General features: G+C 33.6%; 1 protein-coding gene across 1 annotated transcript in view; it reads left to right on the top strand.

Annotated features, from left to right (window-relative positions):
* Nucleotides 1-22,915, top strand: part of LOC145691719 (phospholipid-transporting ATPase ABCA3-like) — a 126,765-nt gene that overhangs the window by 88,870 nt on the left and 14,980 nt on the right. Inside the window, exon 8 of the mRNA XM_081767052.1 lies at nt 1,467-1,698. Within this exon, the coding sequence (XP_081623178.1) occupies nt 1,467-1,698 (232 nt within the window). The remainder of the gene's footprint in view (nt 1-1,466; nt 1,699-22,915) is intronic.

Below are 22,915 nucleotides of genomic sequence, written 5' to 3'. Positions count from 1 at the left end.
ATTTTTAAAAGCCTGTTTTGCTTATACTATCGCTACATATTCACAAATTCGCAAAATATCGGAGCACCCGCCCTACTCTTATTTCTCTATTGTTTCCGAAACGGTTGGGATCCAGAGTTTGTCCCTCAAATGGGTTTAATTGTACACAAAAAAACACTTCGTTTACGCATACACTCCTTCACAATTTGGTTTCACACTTGAACCGGTTTCCTCGTGAGTCAACACAATCATGTATGGAAAGAGCCTGAGATAAAAAAGTCAAAGTTGCTTACTGGTAGGGAAAAAGTTTTCTCTTGGCAATACATATTTTGTTTTCGTTGAAAGAATATACAGAATATACATACATCTGTATGTGCATGGTTCAGTTTTGTTGTTTTGTGAATGCTTTGTATCAGACTAGCGCTTTGTTTTCGACTGCCGAAAACTAATTCTGAAAATTTGCACCAATTAATGCATTAGTGTATACTAACCATTGCATTACCTTAAGATATCAAGTTGCACGCGTTAGGTTTGTAACAATACATATTCACCAAAGTTTCTAAGTAATACCACAAATTGTATCTTTATAAAATTTAAGTAGGATATGGGACAAACTAGATAATTCATTATGAAACAGGAGTACTTCTTACACAGCGACAAAGTTCTTGTCCAGAAGTAATAGGTTCACCGTAGATGCTACAAGAAATATGGAGTGTTTGAGAGTGTACTAAACAGACCTCCTGTTTAACACTTTGGAGACAATCGCTAATCGAGTGCAACACATTACATAGTGTCTTGAAAGCCTTAATATCTAATTAGTGTTGGTATTGAAAGAGGAAATGGATCTACTTTTGACGTAGTGACAGTCATGTACATACTACGGAACATAAAATAAACGTAAAAATCAATGTGACTTTTATATAGTGCTTCCAGAAACGTATAGTATAAGACCAATGGCATATACATCTTGTTGGTTTTCACTTACATTGAGAGCCCTACGTCTATTAGGTGGTGAATTAATGTGATCTGGCATAACCCTAACTGGACTCATAAAATTGGCTAACTCTTTCTCTATAGACGAACATACATCACGGATGTCTGGAGTGATCAAGACAGATAATCCTTTTAACTTTCCTGTTCAAATCCCCATTTGTAAGACGTTTTAAACTAATAAAGTATGAATTAGTACTATTATAGCTATCTTTTTCCAAAAAGAACTATAATACAGAATTTTCAGGATAAACACAGAGCGTAAGAAAGTATATGCGAGAGAAAACTTGAAGCAAACGTATTGTCTTTTACTTACACGAACTTAACACTTATTGCATTGTTAGCGTATTTAATCCTATGCGTTAAAGTTTTGAACGGTTGTTGCATTCATTCAGATAGGTATATCTTGTCTTTATTTTACTTCACATAATTACATTGTGTGTTTACAAATCATTATATAAGTTATATATTTAGAAGTTTAATTCATTTCTTTGTAGTGTTGCAAACGCCAGAAAGACGTTGATATATCTTACAAAGCAAGCGTATCATCACGTATTGAAGACGTTCCTGAAGGGACTGAAGTAGCAATTCGTTTGGAAGGATTAGTGAAACATTTTGGTAGCTTCGTAGCTTTGAATAATCTTACAATGAATATTTATAAAAGAGAAATCACTGTTTTGTTAGGACACAATGGTGCTGGTAAAACAACTGCTTTGAGTATTATCACAGGTACACTTTGTATGCATAATTTGTATAAGAATAATTATTATTTCCTAAATCAGTATACGTAATTTCAAATGATTGCTTGTGCGCACTTCATTTCTAATATTTTCTTAACAATATTAAAGGTAACGTAAGAAATGTAAAATGTTATGCAAGAGCATATGAACACCACATTTTTAGAATGTAAAAAGTTCGTCGCTGAAGGGAATCGTTCAAAGGCGTTTGAGGGTTTCGAAAACAGCAAATGAGCAAATATGTGAGTAAAACAGGCCAAGTTTGAGATGTTACCTTTGACAGAATTCGCAACAGCTGGGAATTGAATATCACATAGACAACAGTAAGATATCTAGATGGATGAATATACGGGAGAACTAAATTCGTTACTACAGTTTGCATGATATATGACACAAAGTCAACATGACATTAATTACCTCTAATGAGTTTAAAGAGAACTTCTCGACAATATTTAATTTTAATATACATTATTTCTGATCATTTTTTAAAATATACATAACTTATTAATTACTCACGAAATTACACACTTTTACAGGCCGGAAATTAAAATTCCCCACGTTCTTTTTCTTTCTCCGTAGGTGCAGTGTTAATTTTTAATCTTTCTCTATCTCTATATATAGGGTGTTGAACTCTTTATATATGAACTATACCGACAAACTGTAAGAGCTGATTCCTCATTTTCCATTTAATTTCTCCATTTAATTGATAAATAAAATGGAATTACTATTGACCACTGTATTATATTTTCAGTAAATATCAATTTCAAGTAAATTTTGTCTTTCAAAGTTTCAGTGTTCGTCTCAAGTAATCGTATAATCTATCTTACGTCTAGCCTTCTTTATAGTTTTTTGACTGGAGAAGTATTCCAAAAGTTTGTTGGATTGGCGATCACCATGATGGTACACTGATAATGTTGATCAGCATTCCCAACACCGCGCCATTTAGAAAATTGAATCGCTTATAGTGTAAAACAGTTTAATTGAAATATAACTATGTGCCGTGCATGAGATATAAATATAACACTTATGAAAGTTAGTAACTGCAAGATCTTAGTACTTAAAATTGTACATACCATGTGTTGAAATATGCAGATCCTTATATGAAAATGAACAAAAACAAGGTTCAGCACGCTTTAGCCTTCAGTCTTCTTAGACAACTTCCTTGACAATATACAAGAAACCTTGCTACAAGAGTCAAATGACAACACTAGAGGACAGAGTAGGCCGATCGCCATTCCCAACCGATCGCCACTTCTTTCCGCTCCAATACCCTGATTTCAAAGAGGGTCCAAAGTAGGCAGAAAGTAAGCCTTGACAAAAATGGACATCCAATGGCTGAAAGAGAAGTCGGAAGGAACCGGCAAGTGACAGCTCCGCAATTATTGTGTTTGAAATAACGTGTGATGCGATGTATTTCATCACGATATACATTACCGTTTGTTCATTTATAAGTGTGAAAGAAAACATTGCAGCATGCGCTTTTCCGAATACAAGAGACCGCGCTGCTAACGATCCTTTACACTTCCGACATCACGTCCAAGGATTTCATGTTCACTGTTATCAAGGCTTATCGTTTGCCTCCTTTCGACCAATCATAATGTCAAAGCGTATCTGAAAATTCGGTTGATGGCATGTCTGGGAATTTCTTCCTGCATGGAATACTCTGTACATCCGTTGTACAGTAATGAAATATGCATTTTTGAATTGCGTGCGTGTGACGTCCTTTACACTGATAATGACCACTATCCATAGTTTCTAGAATTCGAAATAGGGCATCTTGAAATTCGTTCGCTATTTTTGAACAGCCCTACTATTAACCTCGAATGGCTCGTCTCCTTCATTCATGGAGATTTAAGCATATGTTTTAACTCTTAATGTTGTTGCAGTTGTGCAACCCCACATAGCTACTTACAAAATTCCTGCGCCATGTTGAATTCGTTGAAGATATCACATTGGAGAAACTTACTGTTTGATGTTCTTATAGTCTTCGAACCACAGTAATTTAGGCCTCTCTTTTTCAAGAGAATTGACGAGGACACCCCACTTCCTTTGGGGAATCCCTTGGGCATGGGTTTCACAGCGAGGTGTAAGCATTTTAGGACTGAGCACATTTGATGCCTTTGACTTGACCATACCGCCTTTGCTCTATCATTTACGATATTGAAGATAAAGATCTCTAAAGTTTATTTTCCCACGCTTTCGGCACTCTATATCTCCGAACTATGGTGTTTTGGCCAAAGTTGAAGAGGACTGTTTTTATTTGACATCAGGTATCTTCCTTTAAGTTTTTGTTCGCATTAATAGGACAGCTTATATATATATATATATATATATATATATATATATATATATATATATATATATATATATATATATTAGAATTTTGTATTCAAATATAAGTCAAATGAAAGGTAGAATTCTCAATTAAATCTCATGTATTTTACATAGTCCGGACATTGATCAGGTAATAATACAGTAAAACGAGAAATACGTAAGACAAATTTATCACCAGAGTTCGTAGTAACCACAGTGGCTGCATAATCATTATCGATAGACGATATGCATAATCATTATATCTCCATTTGGGTATTTTATCTATTTTACAGCGCAACAACTAAAACCTCTTACAAACTAAGAATATGTAAATATAAAACTTCCTACATACAAAGCATTAACCGTTCTCCGTTTCCAGTTGTATAAGATTAAATTCCTTCTAGTGTAATCATAATCCTAACACTTTCACTTACATATACGTTTCTATTTTATATTGTAACTAATAATTAGAAATGAAAAAAATTGAGATTCTGGAAACTTAAAATAAACCTTGTGGTAGTTCGGTAGTATTCAATATTAACTTTAATTACTAAAAATGTTAACCATTTGCTTAATTTCTCTAGCCTTCTACAAGACCAGACTCTAACAGATACCCTTAATTTCGCCCAATGTAAGAACTTTGAGTTAAATTGAGAATTACTGTGTATTACCAAATTAATGATCTTCATCCTTAAAATTTTCTGAGCAAGTTTGTAATCTTGAAACTTTGGGAGAGGAAGACAATTATATATATCTTCACCACTCTTTCTAAGGACTTCTAGATGTGTATTATTCAAGGGAATAGCGATAGCGATCTCCAAATTTTAGTAAGATAGAAATATAGACTTTTAGCAAATCCTTTCTATAACGCATATAGACGGGATGTTTATTTAAAAGGAAGAAGAACATAACGAAAGCTTTAGAGGGACACCTTTACTTGTTCGTAATCACATTTTTGTCATTTCCATATCCTAATATTTATGTTGCTTATTTTAATTTTCATATTAAGTCGTCATTGCTTTAATTCATATACTAAGCCTTGATATATTTAGGGATAACAACTAACAGTCCACAATTTTGTGTCGATGATAGAAAATACACAATAGCGTCAAATGTTACTTTTTACTAATTCATCGACAATTTGCTTCTAAGACCTGAAACGTATTAGTTCGTTATAACATCAGAGATAAAATTTAACTTATTTCCACTTCATATTTTCAATAATCAGAAACACACGGTTCCAAATTCACAAGTTTCCCAATTCATATTTTTAAAACATAATTCAATATACAAATCCTTTGTCACTTCGAGTAACTGGATCAAAGGAACCACTGTCCAATCTTACAAGATATATCTTCATTTTATGTAGAATGTAGCCAATATTTCTCATTATCACGTAATATTTCAAGGCTGCTATGGTTGACACACATTCACTCATTCACTCCTACTAGAACAACTCTTAATAGAGAATCTCACTTCAAATTATCACTATTCACACATAAAATAGAAGAAAACAAATATCAAGTGCATATTTCGTTATATATGGCTGTTTCACAGTTACGATGACACAAACTTTTGAATTCCAATTGTGCATTTTACGTCTAGACAAATTGGTTTCGTACTCTTATAAATTAAATCAATTCTACTACTTTGCAACGATATTAAAGCTCAATAATATGTGCATTTTTTGAACAAGACTAGATTAGTTACTCTATGTTCTAATTGCTATCGCGGACAGGTCATCTTTCAGTTCATCTAATTTCGTCAATTATACCAAGGCTGTGGTTCAGAGTGTGGCAAACAAACTCCGAAACGACGACATCTTTTAACATATCTTCACATCAACAATGGTCTACTTCTAGGTATACGGGTAAGCGTCTAATGTCCAGCCTTTCATGTCACATTTTTTCGTCTCTATTTTTCATGAGCTCCGCTCTAATCTATTACGCTACATTAGCTTATCATCACGTGACCCAATCACCGTCCCTGATATTGCATGATATATCTGTATGATACTGCTGTCTCAGTATAATTTGTTATTATCTAAAGTCAGACTCAGAATGTTAAAGTATAGTCTCGCAAAGAGTACAAGTTCTACAAAGTAAAATTGTGTATCATTTACAGGAACGAAGTAGTCATTGCAGGAATATAAACTTCTATACGGAATACGTTTGTTCATACAATTTTAATATGTAAATTTCTCTATTTAAAAGACCACGTCTAAACATATACCCGAAAGAATATATTCACATATAAATTTATGCCATAATTGTAAGAAGGAACACTAATTGCTTTAAAATAAGTTACAACATTCGTGTAGTCAAGGACAAGAATATATATGAATACTACCTAACTAACGCAGTATACTGTGAACACCATCCATAAATTTGTGCAATCCTAACTCAGAAAATTACTGAGAGATTGTATTAAATTATCTTTCATAATTTCTGTATTATTTTCCTTTATTTTCCACAAATTAAAAATTTCAAGTTTATATAATCTAATTCTTGTCATCTTCTCTTTTGATATAGGTAAAAAAAATGTGTCACAGCATTGCTTCAGGTACTCCTGTTTGGCTACATGTTTGTAAAATATCTTTTCACATATACAATTTTACCACATAAACTTTACCATCCATACCGTTTGTATGAAATTTACCATAAATATAAAATCTATCCCTCAAATTTCTAATAGTTATTTTGTTTAAAATGTCTTACATGTCAGTCTTTATTGAAATTATTTCAGTTAGTAGTTTGAAACTGAAAGTGTTTCTTAAAGCTTTGCATTTAACGTTTCTGCAGTTTTTTATTACGACTTTCACGTATAGACTTTTTTGACAATTTATCACTACAATTTCTTCCACACCAATCTTTCTTTGCTCCAGCTTTTTACGTCCAAGTTTTATTACACGTCTTTTTTTTAATATTTTACGTGTAGGTTTTTCAAAAAAAAGGTCTTTTCTTACAATTTGTTATACACAAATTTCCCAATAATACTATACGTTCCTTATATTGTTATTAATTTTACTCTACTCTCTCTGATTAAAAGATTTACTTTTGAAGTTTCAGAGTGTTTCAAATAAACGCTGAGAACATTTGGGATCTAATTTCTGATACAAAGAAAAGAGAAAAAGTACAGAATAACCTCTTTGACAAATGCTTTCTTTCGGAGTCATATACTTCCGAAAACTTGAAAAAACGAGATTTTAAGGATCATAGCTAAAAATCTACGGCACCCATCGTAGTTGGATCAAGACTTCACTTAGGAACTACTATGTGCCCTATCCAGATATTCGTGTTTCAGAATCGTGGGGTACTTATCCAATATCTTTATAGAGGTACTTTTATGTTAAGTACTTCAAACTATAAGGCTATAGTCAAAATCAATTTATAAATGTTTTTGAGTGAGTACGGAAGAAAAATTTGTACATCCAAATTGGTCTATGCTTTCTATCATATGTTGGAGCCAGTAATCACCTCCCAAACGTTGTCGGTGGTATTTCGAAACACCCAGTATATGTAAATGGAGGTGGAGAACAAAATTACGTCTACACGTCTTACATTTAGGAACTCTTATTTAATTTTTGTAACCTTACAGACGAGGGATTCAGTTTACAGCAAAATCAAGGAAATTTAGAAAATAACAATTTACTTTCTAATAGTAGGAATTCGAATTTTATTAAGAAGAATTAAGAGGGAGAGCTTTACTAAAACAACCTTTTTGCGATAACATCATTGTTGTCAAAAATAATTTGAAACGGTTCTGGTGATTTTAATAACTTTTTTCAATAATGAAATGTGTATATGTTATAACAGTTTTGTTTACTCTGTCCCAACTCTTTTGTAGCAAACTATTTGACTGAAGCAAAGTTTCCCATTCTTTTAATTCTCAAGTCTGAAATATCAACCAGTGTAGAACGATCAGTTCCTAAGCATAGAGGAAAAAACAGACAAAATTGAATAATGTTGCTGCATATAAAATAAAATTTGCTGATCATCCAATTAATATTTTCCTAGAATATCTCCCATCTATATTAACACTAGGATGCGGAAGAAAAAGACTTACCTATAATCCAGGATGGTGTCATTTTGTCTCCCACGAATATTTATTGATTTCAAGTTGAATTTTGTCCTTCATTGTGTGTTTTTTTAAACAATACACTCTAAAAAGTATGGCATATTGGAATATTTTTAATGATAATAATAGTAATCAAATGCGAACACGGAAATGATTCAGTGAAATTATAAAGAACATTTCATATTTAGAAATAATAATAATAATAATAATAATAATAATAATAATAATAATAATAATAATAATAATAATAATAATAATGCCTCACTCAGTCCAAATACGAAAATAAAATTCTTACATGTGGGTACAAAATATAACTCACACAACCATACCAAATATATTTTATTCATGTTGAAGAAAAACATATTGTGTGATCAAGACCATAACTGCATAAATGCATTCAAAATGTAATCTATAAAGTGTTTTCCTATTTAACTGGTCACAAATTTCTAGTGTTCACCTCAAGACGAAACGAGCTAGAAATTTTTTATCAATATACGAGACGAGACTCCACTTTCACTACACCTTTTCAGACAAGATAGCTCAAAATCTTCTCTCTTAGGCAAAACTATAAATCACACAAGTACACTTTCAGAATACTAACTTCTAACATACTGCTATTCATGTTAAATTACTCTCATATCAACAAATTTCAACTCCGTTCCGGAACTTACTTTTCTGCTGATTGTGTTGCACAATTACTCTAGACACCATATTCATCGATGTTATGTTGTTAGTTATTTGATGAATTTCTGGAGTCTAGCATTTTACTGTTATTTCATTTTACAAGGCCGAACCGCTTGACTGATAGATTCTTGTTCTGAAATAGTGCCAACGCCACATTATAAGACCTGCTTTCACTGATTATTTCCTTTCATCTGGTTGACAATCCAACTAACATATATCGTTGTGATGTTTCACAGTGACCTCTTTACATTGTTGGAAATGTAAACCTATGTAGGTATTCTTCGTAAGAGGATCACATTTCAGCATGTTTGTAAATCATATTGTAAAACGAACTATTTTGGATAACTCCCAGAACAGTATGACCTTATTAAATTCCCCCACAGTGCTTGTGTATTGTTTCTAACTGCCTGTATGAGATTATTGTAAGTAAAAATTGTCACTGTTCACACTTGGCCCTTTTAAATTCTATAGAAGTTAATGACCATCCACTATTGCACGGTTTACATTTTCCCATATACATAAATGGATTTGCGAAAGATTAGGATTTTTGTCGAAGTGTATTAAGGCCTACCTAATAATTGCTCGAAACTGGTTTCAGAATATTCCTATTTTACCGAACGTTACTTCCCAAAGATCAGACCAGAAAATATGTACTGGAGTATCATATTTACGGAGTATAATGCATATTTACATCAGTGCATGTATTATTAAAATGAATAGTTTGATCTCTTGTAATGTTAGACTGATACTCCTGTTTTGCATGTCGGCTTCAGTCATTGTGAATTCCAAATATGCTGAAGTATATTATGATTAATGAACAAGTACATTGAACTGAGAGAAGGACTGCCAGGGATGGTATGAATCTTTACATACTATGTAACATCATTTATTTTCTTCTAGTTTAACGTCCCTGTTTCTCGCTTATGTACCGATGCTAAGGGAACTAGCGATGAGGATATGGTAGTAAATAGGAGAAAGCAGGTGACTTTCGAGAAAACCTACGATTACAGAGCCTATCTGACTCAAAACTTACTCCATCTGGGATCGAATCTGGGACTTCTAGAACCATAGATTAGTGCTCTATAATTAGGCCAGAACTAGAACTTTAGATCATTGTAAAAACGCTCATAAAGTAGGTAAACTTTAAGAATTTCAATACATATTGTATTTAAGGCCGTGTTTAACGTTTTGAGCTGAGATCATCAATCCCTATGTAATAACATGGTGAACTTCTTTCCAAAATATTATGAGAACTATTTGGCTTATGCAGTTCAAACTTTCTCCAGCTGTTAACGTATCCCAATACTACATGTTCACTTTTTAATTTCTAAACTAGCTCTCATAGTTCATTAATATTACATTTTAAAAATAAACGTGACAACGCTGGAAATAATATGAAAATAAACACAAATTCAGGTATTGGAGAATGACCAGAGTTTTTGTTCTGCTTATGAAGTTGAAGATACAATCTCTCCTGATTCATTCACACCATTGTTCCTCACTGATCTTCAAAAGGTTGGTAGGGGAGGATAAAAAGTTATGAAATGAGAAAAGATTGTTCATCCAATAATGTAAAGAGTGAATATCTTCGAAGTAAAGTTAGTTGACAATCTGATCATATGGTTCGGATGAAGCAAGGGTTACTGAAGGCAAGACTGATTGCTGTCCGAAATGAAACAACCTTATCTGCCTACTCACGTTTTTACTTGTATTTTATAAGAAGCCTTTTCAAACATGATGCACTTTCTCTATTTTCATTTTTCGACCATTTTTAAGCCTAAGTCTTGATTTTTGCGCGGTGAAGAAGATGAGACACAACAGAGGAAACGCAAAACTAAAAACATGATTATCAATATTTTGCTTTCCAAAATAAGGAATGTAACTTTAAAAAAATAAAACTTATAACTTTAAAAGAAATATCTGGGAAGATGAAAGACCAAATCATAAAATTTCAGGCGTGTGCCTAACAGTAATATACAAAATAAATAAATCTTACAATATTTCTAAGGATCTAGATCATTTGGACCCGACATTGGCATTCCAAGGGTGAGCAAGTAAAATATTTTTTCACTTGATTTTGCGTGAAAACATGATTTACGGAATTGATTGAAAAGTTCGGGGGAAAACAACGATAACTCTAATTTTAAAACCGCGTGAGTTGGTTACAGGGCTACAGGAAACAATAACAACACTCATGTGAACTGAATTGCAGAAACAATTCAAGATTAGAACAAGAAAAAGAAAGAAAAAAGGCATACTAAATATGCTCTTGTTTCACATGAGTGTTATCATTGTTTTCCCGCAAGCTCCTCAATTATATATATACAGGGTTATTCATTAAGAACGTATCAGGCCTATAGCGCAGCTAAAACTGCAAGTAGAGCATTCAAACAAAAAATTGCATTACCAAATCGTACGTGTAGAATGCAGTAAAAATAGTAGCGATACCAGTGGCGTCTCGTGAAGACCTCCAGCGGGGGACAACTTCAAAATTTGAAATGGAAAGTGGTATAACTTTTGGAATCGTTCGAAAGGACATTAAATGTCATGCAACTTTTAGAGGACAAACTTTGTCATATCCTTTCCCAGCCAGGCCATAAAATATTCACTATACACTTGGAAAATAATAATATTTATAATAAATAACTGACAAAGCATAACATAATCAATTATTTTATTAATTTTTGAAAGAGGAAAGGAAAAATACTTGAGCAGTCTGATCGCGGCTTATTAATATAACACTTGCGTCGAAGATAGATCTTCACAGTTCGCTCATCATAAAATTTTATTAGATAAAAGTACAGAATAAGAATGAAGGACTATATTTTTTGGAAAATTTCCGTGTAAAATCTGTAAATTCAGAAACGAAGAATTTATTTATGTAGGTGAATAAGGTGTAACTCATGTAACTAAGATACAGCACTAAAAGTTTGCCCCATTACCATGATATTTTTCTATGTGAACAATGCAATGAACATAAGTATTTAGGAATATCATGAAGGTTAATTTACATTTATGCACTAATGATTATAACAAATATATTCTGATCAGTCGCATATTTTGGGAGGCCCCCGAAATAATTTCATGATTATTTTTCGCGTTATACGCACAATACAAATTTATCTTACTGATTCTAAAGCCCCCACCCCCACCCGAAACAAGATCCTAAATTTGCCACCGGTTTTGATAATATTTGAATCGGTATTATAAGCAGTAATACTATATAGGAAGTTCAAACCTGAATTATTACAGAAATAAGAACACGTAAAATCTTAATAACTGTAGTCGTATCGTCGAACGAAGTTTCAAATTGTTGACTTCTTGAATGAAAATGTCATAGATATTTGTTAATTTGCATTTGAAACTAACATCTCTACAAGTGCCTTGGCAGTTTATACTGGGAAATACTTCACTGTGGCGCAAGAAAATAAACACTGGATATTGTATCTTTTTACATTCGAGACGAGGCAAGAAACACAACAATTATCGTCTCGTTTTGGAGACGAGAAATTCCTCGAGTCCTGTGAGCAACACTAATTCTCTTGGATCTCAAACACTATTTTAGTGTCACATGATTCATATGTAAAAAACTACAAATTGATAAAATGGTGGTATGAAATAATGGAGAGCATTTATCTAAGTTTAAAATATACAAGTAATTACTCAATTTACTCCAATAATAAGTATGGTTTAAATGTTGTTATATCACACTATTGGTGGACCAATCGTGATGCGGAGCGGTTCTGATAACTGCCAGTTGAAATGAAGAAAAACAATTAGGGCATGATTTTTTTGTACATAAATTAACAAAACGGAAGAATAAAATTTCGAGCCAAAAGCGAAAGAAGCCTTCAAGGATCGAGACAAGATCTATTAAATTTTAGAAGAGACGAGAAAACCTTATTTTTCGTCTCGTTTCAGAGAGAACACTATTTGAACGAAATATATGTCAGTCTTGCTTGTAGCGACTACCTGGCAGATGTTAGTGCATTTCTTTGCATGAATAATCAATATTAAGGCATATCAATCTCCACGCATATTATCAATAATTACGCTATTATTGGGGAATATTGCACTGGACAATGCATTAGGTTATTATTTAGAAATGAAATGAAATCTTTGAGTTTTACGTCCCATAGTTATGTCGGCTAGGCTAAAGGACACGATAATAATCAGAATGAATGAAATGGTGGAATGAAGAAAGTGTAAGCAAACAGAAAATCCCCGAGAAAATCCATACACATGGTGTTTGTCCAACACAAAGACCACCCACTTGGCGCGATCTGGGATCGAACCGGCCACCCTAAACACCAGAGGTGAGCTGTCAGAAATATCGAGAAATTTTCCGGAATTCACACAGCGTCTCAAGAATAGGTTATCTTTCCTCCCTTAACCTTGCATTCAAACCAGAGATGGATGAAATCAACCGTTTTCGGTTTTAACCGTTGCCATAAAACTAAATTGGTAATAAATAACGACTGTTTTCGAAAATCGATTGAGCATCTGAAGAAAAATACCATCTTCATCTGTATCTCTCTACTGGAACAGGAAATTGTAAAACAATTTCACTCTTCCGGTTTCAAGCTCCATAGAGCCCCTCGGGGCTGTGTGGATAGTGTATGCGTCTTGTTACGGGAGACCCGAGTTGAAGCCAGTTTGCTATTCAGTTCACTATACAGTTCATAACTATTTTTATAAGATGAACACTTCCTTCACTTGAAAGCAAAACATAGAGCTTTTCTGAAACTTTCGTACGTCGTTAGTTTCAATATTCCTCTACAGGTAACGATTCGCCGGGATGTTTACGCAGAATCAATGAAATCTTTATGATCTATGAAGATAGAGAAAACTTACTTTGCTCTTATCTACTGTGAATCTGCATTCCATTGGTATGTTCGTCTGTGGGGACAACCCAATGTTCACGCACGTGGCCTAGCGGGGGGCAGAGAATGAACGAAACTACCTGCTTATCCTCCTATCTGCCGTTCTTCGTTGTTGCAACATAAAGACTATAAATTAAACAGCTTTTAAATGAAAGAAAAATAAGTTTTAATTAGCGCGCTTTAGTATTACCCTAGGAAGAAAAAGTAAAAGTGAACATGCAATATTAATACTGACAAACATTTAGACGAATTTTGAAATGTATAAAATAAATAGTTTTCATAATATTTTGGAAAGAAATATGCCATGTTATTATATAGGGAAATCCAATCGCATTCCGAGTGTTGGACACAACCTTACGAAGGGATGAAGGCGACATCGTTGGGCATTTAAATTAAGTAAAATTGCACCAAACGTTTTAGCTATATGTTTGAATTTTTGCATCATATATGAAAGTAAAAGTTCTTATTGCCACTCGCATAAAAAATGTAATAAAAAGTTTACTAAAGGACACAAAATGGCTCCACAGGTGATTTTAGAATTAAGGGCGTTAGAAAAAGAACATGATTTTTGATTAGATATTGATACTGTATTAGACAATATTTCATTAGGGTTTTTAACAAACAGAAAATTTAGAAATAATTAACAGAGAACTTTGTGCTCAAGACTCCATGTCTGAGTGATTTAAAGATTTAAGTGATAAAGAAGAACTTTTCACAGACTCTATAAATAACCGCAAAATGACTCCACTGAGGAAAGAGATTGTGTTCGCTGTTGTAGTTGAAAATTGGTTAAAACTTACACTAAGTTTATTTGCCAACTTTCTTCTCCAGGAGTCCCAAAACAGCTCGGCTTTCATTTTTTAGATTTTTAGTGTTCTCCACAAAGAAGAATTCAAGAATTCTTGCCTCTAAAGAGAATGGAAGAAATAATTAGAAACTACAATTTACAGATATATAACTCTCAGTATTCGTGTGCTAAATCTCTGAATGAGATGAACGATTCTCTTTAGACGTTAAAGAAAAGTCATACACATTTGCGAGATGCTCCACTTTAGACCTTACGAAATTCCATAATGCAAATTCGTCTTTGTTTTTCTTTACGACTCTTTACCAATAGTTGCTTCATTGTTAACCAAAAAGAAAAAAGTTTTCAATTAGCATTTAGAAGATTTCAATACATGTACGTAAAAGCAACAAAAAATGCGAATTCTTCATTTCTTTTGCAGGGAATAGAACGAATCACCAGAGATTATACAAACAAAAATTATACCACTTCAGATAACATTTTCTTTGTACTTTAAATAAGGAGGATGTGAGAAAATTTGATCTCGTTTCTTCAGCAGGCATGAAAGGATTTAGATTTAGAACCCACGTATACATTATATGAGTTTTTTGGGTTAACGATAAATATAAATACTCTGCAGATGATGTTCTTGTAGAGAGTAATAAATGCATTGCAAGTATCGGTTATGTAAAATAAGCAATATTTTTAACCCTCTTCAGGTCCGCATTTGAAGTTTACACATAATGCTCTCTCTTGCATTTTGACCCATAATGAATTTTCGACTTTTTCTCACGTATTTTGTGAAATATTGCTATAATAAACCGATTTCATTTATTTACGTGTTATCGTTAAACACATTAATTGAGCACTAAATTCTTGCAGATTGTATCGTGGCGGACGTAAGTTTTTCACGAGGTAATGGTGACTGCTTTTAAACGCATGCAGAGTATGAAAATTGATTCTGTTATATCTGTTATTTCGTTCGAACAGAAAACAAGCTTGTGAACCAAAGGTTTAAGAAAAACTCTACTTATTAATATAAACTTTACCGAAGATTATTCAATTATATTATCATAAAAGGAATACGAAAGACGTTTTGAAACGAAGAAATATAACATACAAATTTGCAAGCCTAGGCAAAGAAACTTAATGTAACCATACTAAAGACGAATTATTTACCGCGTAATGATAGTGGTTCAGTGGTCAAGGCGCTTGACCAGTAATCTGGAGGTTCTTGGTTCGATTCGACGTCAGTTTAGGATTTTTGATGGCGATTCATCGGCGATGACACACGTTTTATTATATTCATATATTTGAGTACTCGGATGTTTTAATACTTGAACTATCAAATCTTCAGAAATAATATTAGTAATAATATACTAATAAATATTATTATTATCTCGTAGAAGATTAAAAGCTAAGAGAAAATTATCATCCAGATCATGCCATTATAAGCACAAACGTGACATTTGGCAAGAATATTTTCGTTTTGTTTAATATTGCCCACGAGAACATGAATTTCTCATTTCGTTCCTAAAATAAACAAGGTAATATGAGAATTAACATTTTACATTAGAGACGGGACAAGGCTAACTCAAGTTATCGTCTCGCTTTGGAGATGAGAATCAAGACGAGACGAAAAGTATCGTAAACATTTCTCGTCTTATCTCAATACTCGAAATAGTGTATGTCCATTCCTTAACTAACAATTGTAGACTGAATCTTATAGGCTATTTTGTTACTTTGTGTTTCAGTGCTCATTGAATTATGGTCTGTGTAGTTATTTTTGTATCAAAGATTTTATAATTTCTTCTCCATATAATAAAAAGTAGTTTATTATATGCCTTACTGTTGAGTGATATTTAGTTATTTTCATTACAGTTATTTTCCTCAAAATATACAGTATAATGTTTTTCTACGTGAAACTTTAGTGGAATGCTTTCGGTTAAAATTTTGGTAGTTGAGGAGGTGTCTGTTCATGGTACCGAACCTCTTCCTCGAAATCACTAGTTTTAAGTAAGTTTTGCCAAATTTTAGGGCAACTTTAAAATGTTAAATACATTATTATTATTATTATTATTATTATTATTATTATTATTATTATTATTATTATTATTATTATTATTATTATTATTATTATTATTATTATTATTAGTGAAGTGATATCAATTTAATGCTTATCCCTGTCCAACTAGCTCCTGCATAGTAGCATTGTGCTGGACAAACACCGTGTGTGTAGGTTTTTTTATGGGTTCCGCTTCCACCCACTTTGTTTATTCTAATATTTCTTTTATGCTCATCATCGACGTCTTCTGTAGCTTATCCGGCATAACCATTAATTAAAAAAAAATAAATCTTTTTAAAGCTTGTGAGTTGCGTATCCCTACTGTCTACACAAAATTTTGACCGGAAATATTCCTTTTAACATTTACCTAGTTGTAGGGAGGTATGCAGAGGGTATATCCTGATAGTTCTGACACTTGTCTACAAACCTGACAATTTTTAACTTTTGCCGATAGGGGCAATTTGACATAAGTTAATACCATTTCTCCTCATACGGAATTTGTCTTCTGTATTATTATTATTATTATTACTATTATTATTATTATTATTATTATTATTATTATTATTATTATTATTATTATTATTATTATTACAGAATATTTGAGACCGCAATATTACGTCCTATTAAAATGCAAATAAGCACACTGAATTTAAGAAAAACAAACAGAAATTTGTTTGACCCTTTATAAGGATGAATTGCCTTATAAGAGATACTTTGGAAGGAAAAGAAAGGGAAATATGTGTCAGCTTCTGGTCAATATGAAAACCGAACCTTAGTATGCCTTAACAGAGACTAAGTAGAATTTATCATAATCAAGATACATAGTAACGCCCTGTTTTTGGATAAAATACTTTGGATTATGTGTGCGTGATATTAATATTTTAACAAGATATGCATACAAACATATAAAAAAGAATAGTTCCTATTTACAAACTTAGGTTGAACACACATATTTAACGTGTTGGAAATGGTGAAAGAAAATATTTTTCTTAATTCTAGTAAGAGTGGAAGAACTTCCGTAATGAAACAATAATGTTTCCGACATATTTATGATTCACACCTTATGTACTCATGAATTCTTTCCTAATCGCGCTGTTTCCATAGGGTACGAAGCGAGGTTGTAGACTATGACGTCATGTTGTCAATATTTCCGATGTGAAGGAAGTCGTTTCAACTCTAAATTATAAGAACGAGAGAAATTGATTATTTTTCATGTTGATAAACGTAAGAAATATCAACAATGTAATTGATAAAAATGTTCTTATTTTCCTCACAGGGATTCGATTCGCAGGCCCATAAATTACGAAACGAATGCTCAAGCCACTATCTTAAGACTGCTCTGTTAAATAAGAGTCAAGAAACACTCTTGTATGAGGCAAATTGCACATGTTTAGTATTCCAATATTTTATTAACGATGAAGCAGTGATTTTGGTTATGATAAAATAGTATAGTCCAGAGAATTCAAATTGATACTTTTAAGATAGATTTACAAACACACAAGAACATAAAGGAAAAAGTGACCTTAAGAGTAATTCGAATTGTTAATGAGGTTAATCTCGTTTTGCAGTTATCTCCAATAACCTTGAATGACAGGGACACGAACACAGATACATCGAGGAAATTTAATATTTCAAAGGCTCTCCCACCTGGAATCGAAACTCAGACCCCGCCTGGTAAACTATCTGATGGGTGGCGTACTTGGTTCGTTTAAAAGGCAAGTAATATTGAGACGGACAACATCGCGCTGGGACAATACCAGTTTCTCATTCCACCAATTCGTCCATCATAATTCACTTGGTTTGATCATAGTTTGCCTCAACCTAACAGGCGTAATCTTGGACATAAACGTAAAGATTACATTTTCACGCTGTTAACCCAAGCTAATCCGTACCAAAAGCAGTTGTATTTTGTATTGCTCATTAACGTGTTTTCACAAAAATATATAGAAGAAAACACATGGAGAACCCTAATTCCATTCAAAAGTGAAACAGTGGACTCATAATTCCTTAACCTAAAACGAGACCATTATATATTGTTTGGAACTTTCTGAACACTGGCACATATATTCTGAAAAGTGACAACATAACTTTTTCCCACCACCTACCATGAACCACTCCGACCTATCCCCCACCATGAACTTCTGACGCACGAAAACACAGTATCGTCAACTCTGACACATGATCCATGGACTCTTCTCTACCGTGTAAACAGTTTACACTTGTATTAAAACCAGGTTCTGAAATTATAACTAATTGGAGTTTGAATTTCTACGGTCAATTGCTCAAGCACCACTCTGTTACAATAACAATTAATCTGACCTTTACGATATAAAATGGTAAAGTGTTAGTCATGATTAAAATTAGATAAATTGCAATTATCATGGTCTAAATATTTCCTTATTGAATTCTCGATACCTTTCGTTGGAAAAACCGGATGAAATGTTATGTCTGAAATCAAGTAAGTTCGTTGCGAAGGCAAATAAGCATGAGATGCACAACATCGTGCTCGTGGGTTTTCTTGTGACACTCAAGTAAACGTGTCTGAAACGTGTTCCATAGTTTTGGAGCTATGAGCGTTTTAAAGTTTATTTTCTCATGTTTTCAGCAGCCTATAACTCCGAAAGGAAGCATTTGTGTATCCAGTTTGGTCAATATTTATGTGTTATATTGGTGTCAGAAATGACCCCCCAAACGTTGTGTTTGTTGTTTGGAAACATCCTCCGACAAATTGGAAGAGATGATTCCTCACATCAAAATAAGAGAAAAAGTTCATATGTACCTATGGGCTAAAAGTGCATAGTTTCAGAGCTATGGCTGTACAAAATCGCGAAAAATCTAAATTTCAACAGGCACTATTTCAAAGTCCAGAAACTGTTGATTTTGGCTCTTATCAGCGTAAACGAAGTCATGAATATATAATCCAAAAATGCATATTACATCGATTTTAAATGGGTCCACAGACTATTTCGTGCAGGGTCTAATTCCCAAATATCCTCTCAATACTGTTTTCAGATGTACCTTGATTTCAAGGATAATCCAAAGTAGGCAGGACGTAAGCCTTGACAACAATCGACACCCAGTGCTTCAGAGGGTAGTCGGAACTGTTAGGGACCTGAAGCTCCGTGTTTTTTTGTGTTGGGAATAATGTGTGATACGAGTATTATATCACGGAATAAGCGTAAAAAAATGGCAGCATATTTTTTCCCGAGTACTAGAGACCGTGATGTTGACGACTCTTAACACTTCCGACTTCGCGCAAAAGGATTTCGTGTTACGGCTGCCAAGACATATCGTTTGCCTACTTTGGAGCAATCATAAAGTCAGAGGATATCTCAAAATAGGTTGTTTCATGTTTGGGAATTTCACACTGCATTGAATATTCATCAAAATCATTGAACTTTATGGATGTATGCATTTTTCGATTGTGTCGGCGTGACTTCCTTTACGCTGATGAGAACCGCCACTCCCTGATATCTCGAATTCGCAATAGGGCCTCTTAAAATTTGTTTGTTTCGCAATTTTGAACAGCCCTAGCTCTGAAACTATGTTATTTTTTTCCGACTGGTGTATAAGATCTTTTTTTACTTATTTTGATGTGAAGAATCAACTCTTACAGTTTGTCGGTTTAGTACATTAACACCCTATATATATGTAACACCCTCTTACAAATTTGAACTACATAATGACAGTTGATTTCAATAGACAAAGAAATATCTCAGTAGACGTGTTCCACCATAGTTGGTGAACTCAGTTGGTTCTTGGATCAAGTGGGTTGAGTTTATTCAGTGGGACAGTGGTTTAACAGCATGTGATCCACTGCGACCCACACCCAGGCCCGTGCTGCCCCACCGAGACACCGGGACGTGTCCCGGTGCGCCCTCCGAAACATCACCTTTATTTATATAAAGGTAAGAGTTTTTAGTAATAAATTCTTACAGTTATATTGGTAAAGAACCCGTAAAAGGTACAGTGCGCCCTTTACATTAGACGCCCTTGCGAGACCACATCAAAATGGACGATTTTATTCACTCTTCTGTATACTAAAGTCCTGTACAATACATACATACAGTTACTATTGGTATAGAGCCCGTGTAAGAAACAGTGCGCCCTTTACATAAGGCGCCCTGCGCATTATCACATTATAGATATATTTTTTTAAAAATATATTCTTCTGGATACCAGTTTTATATTACATAAACTCATACAGTTGTATTGGTGGAGATCAGGTAAAGAGTATAAACACTTAAAAAAATAACTGTAAAGTTATGTAGCTATAAAGCGAAACAATGTGATACATTAAGAATAGTTCGGATAGTCAAACGTACGATGAATTCATGAAATACTACATTGAAACTAGTCTCTAATTTACGATTTTTACGCCATTGCACAGTCTTAATATGCATCCATATATCAAAGCATATTCATTGTTCCTGCGTGTTTTAAAGCAGTGTTAGGATAATCAGTACCTATTGTATTTCTAAGATATAGCTAAATTAATTTCTGTGAAATGTGGTCTTCCTGTCGCCACGGCATGGCGTGTCCTAAGGTTGTAGATCGAGGAGAAGTCCTCTAGATATAGAGGTCAGCTGCGAATATACCGAATAAGCAGTCGCGGACAAATGACAAGGGGTGATCCTCCAGCTTGGGGATTTGGTGTAGGGCGAACAACCTTATTCTGTAAAAATGAAAAATGCTTGTTCAAATATATTCGCAGAATCCTCGGATTAGAACTGATAACTTGGCACGAACTCAGCAAAGTAAAATCGACATATAATTTGGAACATGGAATATAAGAAGTCTCTATAGGGTAGCAGCGTTAAAATTTGCAAGTAATGAGTTTAGAAATAGAGGATGGACCTAGAGGGATATCAGGAAGTTAGATGAGAAGGTAATGGAGGAGTCAAGTCGGGAAATTTTACGTTCTTTTAAGGGGAACGAATTAAAAATTACAAACTAGGAACAGAGCTATCTGCTAACAAACAAATAATATTAGCAATTACATGGATTGAATTTGTTAATGATGGATTTTCTTTTATTTGTCTTAAGGATCGGTGGTGTAATATTTTGTTTTAAATGTACATGCTCCAACATAAAATAACGATGACGATAAAAAGGACAGATTTTACGGAAGAATAAAACGCGTATTTGACCATCCATACCATATGAAAATTCTGATAGGTCGTTTCAATACGAAGGTACGACAAGAGGGTATTTTCAAACCGATTATAGGGAATAAATGTCTGCATAAGAAAGGTTGTGACAACAGCGTTAGACTTGAACTTTGCAACATCCAGAAACCGTATCGTAAACATTACAAAATTCCCACCTCGAGACATTCATAAATATACTTGTATTTCATCAGATGGAAACACACATAACCAAACTGATCACGTTTTAGTAGACAGAAGAAAACAGTCTAGCACAACTGATGTTCGGTCGTTCAGAGCAGCTGATTGTGATACTAATTACCACCTGGTAGCAGCGATAATAAGAGAGAGAGACTATCGTTGAATAAAGGAAATATTCAATATCTGAAAACGGAGCGGTTTAGTTTAAAGAAATTTGAGGAGAGTCAGGTGAGATATGAGCCAGATTAAAGTGTCAAATAGATCCTTGATTTCAGAAGATTCGGAATGCACTAGTGTTCAGGATACTTGGCTCAAATTAGAGGTAACATTACAATTTCAGCAAAAGAAAAATTGGGGCACGCAGAGATACGTAAGAACAAACCATGGTTCAACCAGGAATGCACTAATGTAGCAGAAAAGAGAAAATAGAAGAAACAGCGTTGGGTAAAACATTGGAACGAAATAACTACATAAAGTTTCATTGTCATCTGGCGGAAAGCTTCCAAAATTTTTAGAACAAAGAAATGCGAGTTTTGAAAGCTAAAATTAATTAACTTGAAGATAATAGTAAAAAACAAAAACAATAATATTCGGGACATGTATAAGGGGAGCAACGAATTTAAGAAAGCATATCAACCTCGTGCTTATATAATAAAGAAAGCCAACGGAATAGTTCTTACTGATAAGGATAGCATCTTAAATAGATGGAAAGATTTCTTTGACGATTTGCTTAGCATATACTCAAAAATTAATTTCGTGGAGAAAGTGAAATAAACATAGCATAATCGTATATTCCAGAACATAACCAGACAGAAATAGAAATCGCTATTAGAAAACTAAAGAAACACACCTCTCCAGGTGTAGACGAAATTCTGGCTAACAACTTTAGCTGGAGGGGAAAAATTGTACAGCAAGATACACAAACTCATTCTTCTTATCTGGAACAAGGAGGAATTACCACAAAAGTGAAAACAATCAACCATTGTTCCAGTTCAGAAGAAAAGCAACAAAACGGATTGTAATAATTATTGAGGCATTTCTCTTCCGTCAACATT

The sequence above is a fragment of the Thermobia domestica genome, chromosome 8, assembly GCF_964235325.1.
Source record: "Thermobia domestica chromosome 8, izTheDome1.hap1.1, whole genome shotgun sequence".
Taxonomy (NCBI): Eukaryota; Metazoa; Arthropoda; class Insecta; order Zygentoma; family Lepismatidae; genus Thermobia; species Thermobia domestica.
This window is presented reverse-complemented; position numbering and strand designations above follow the sequence as displayed.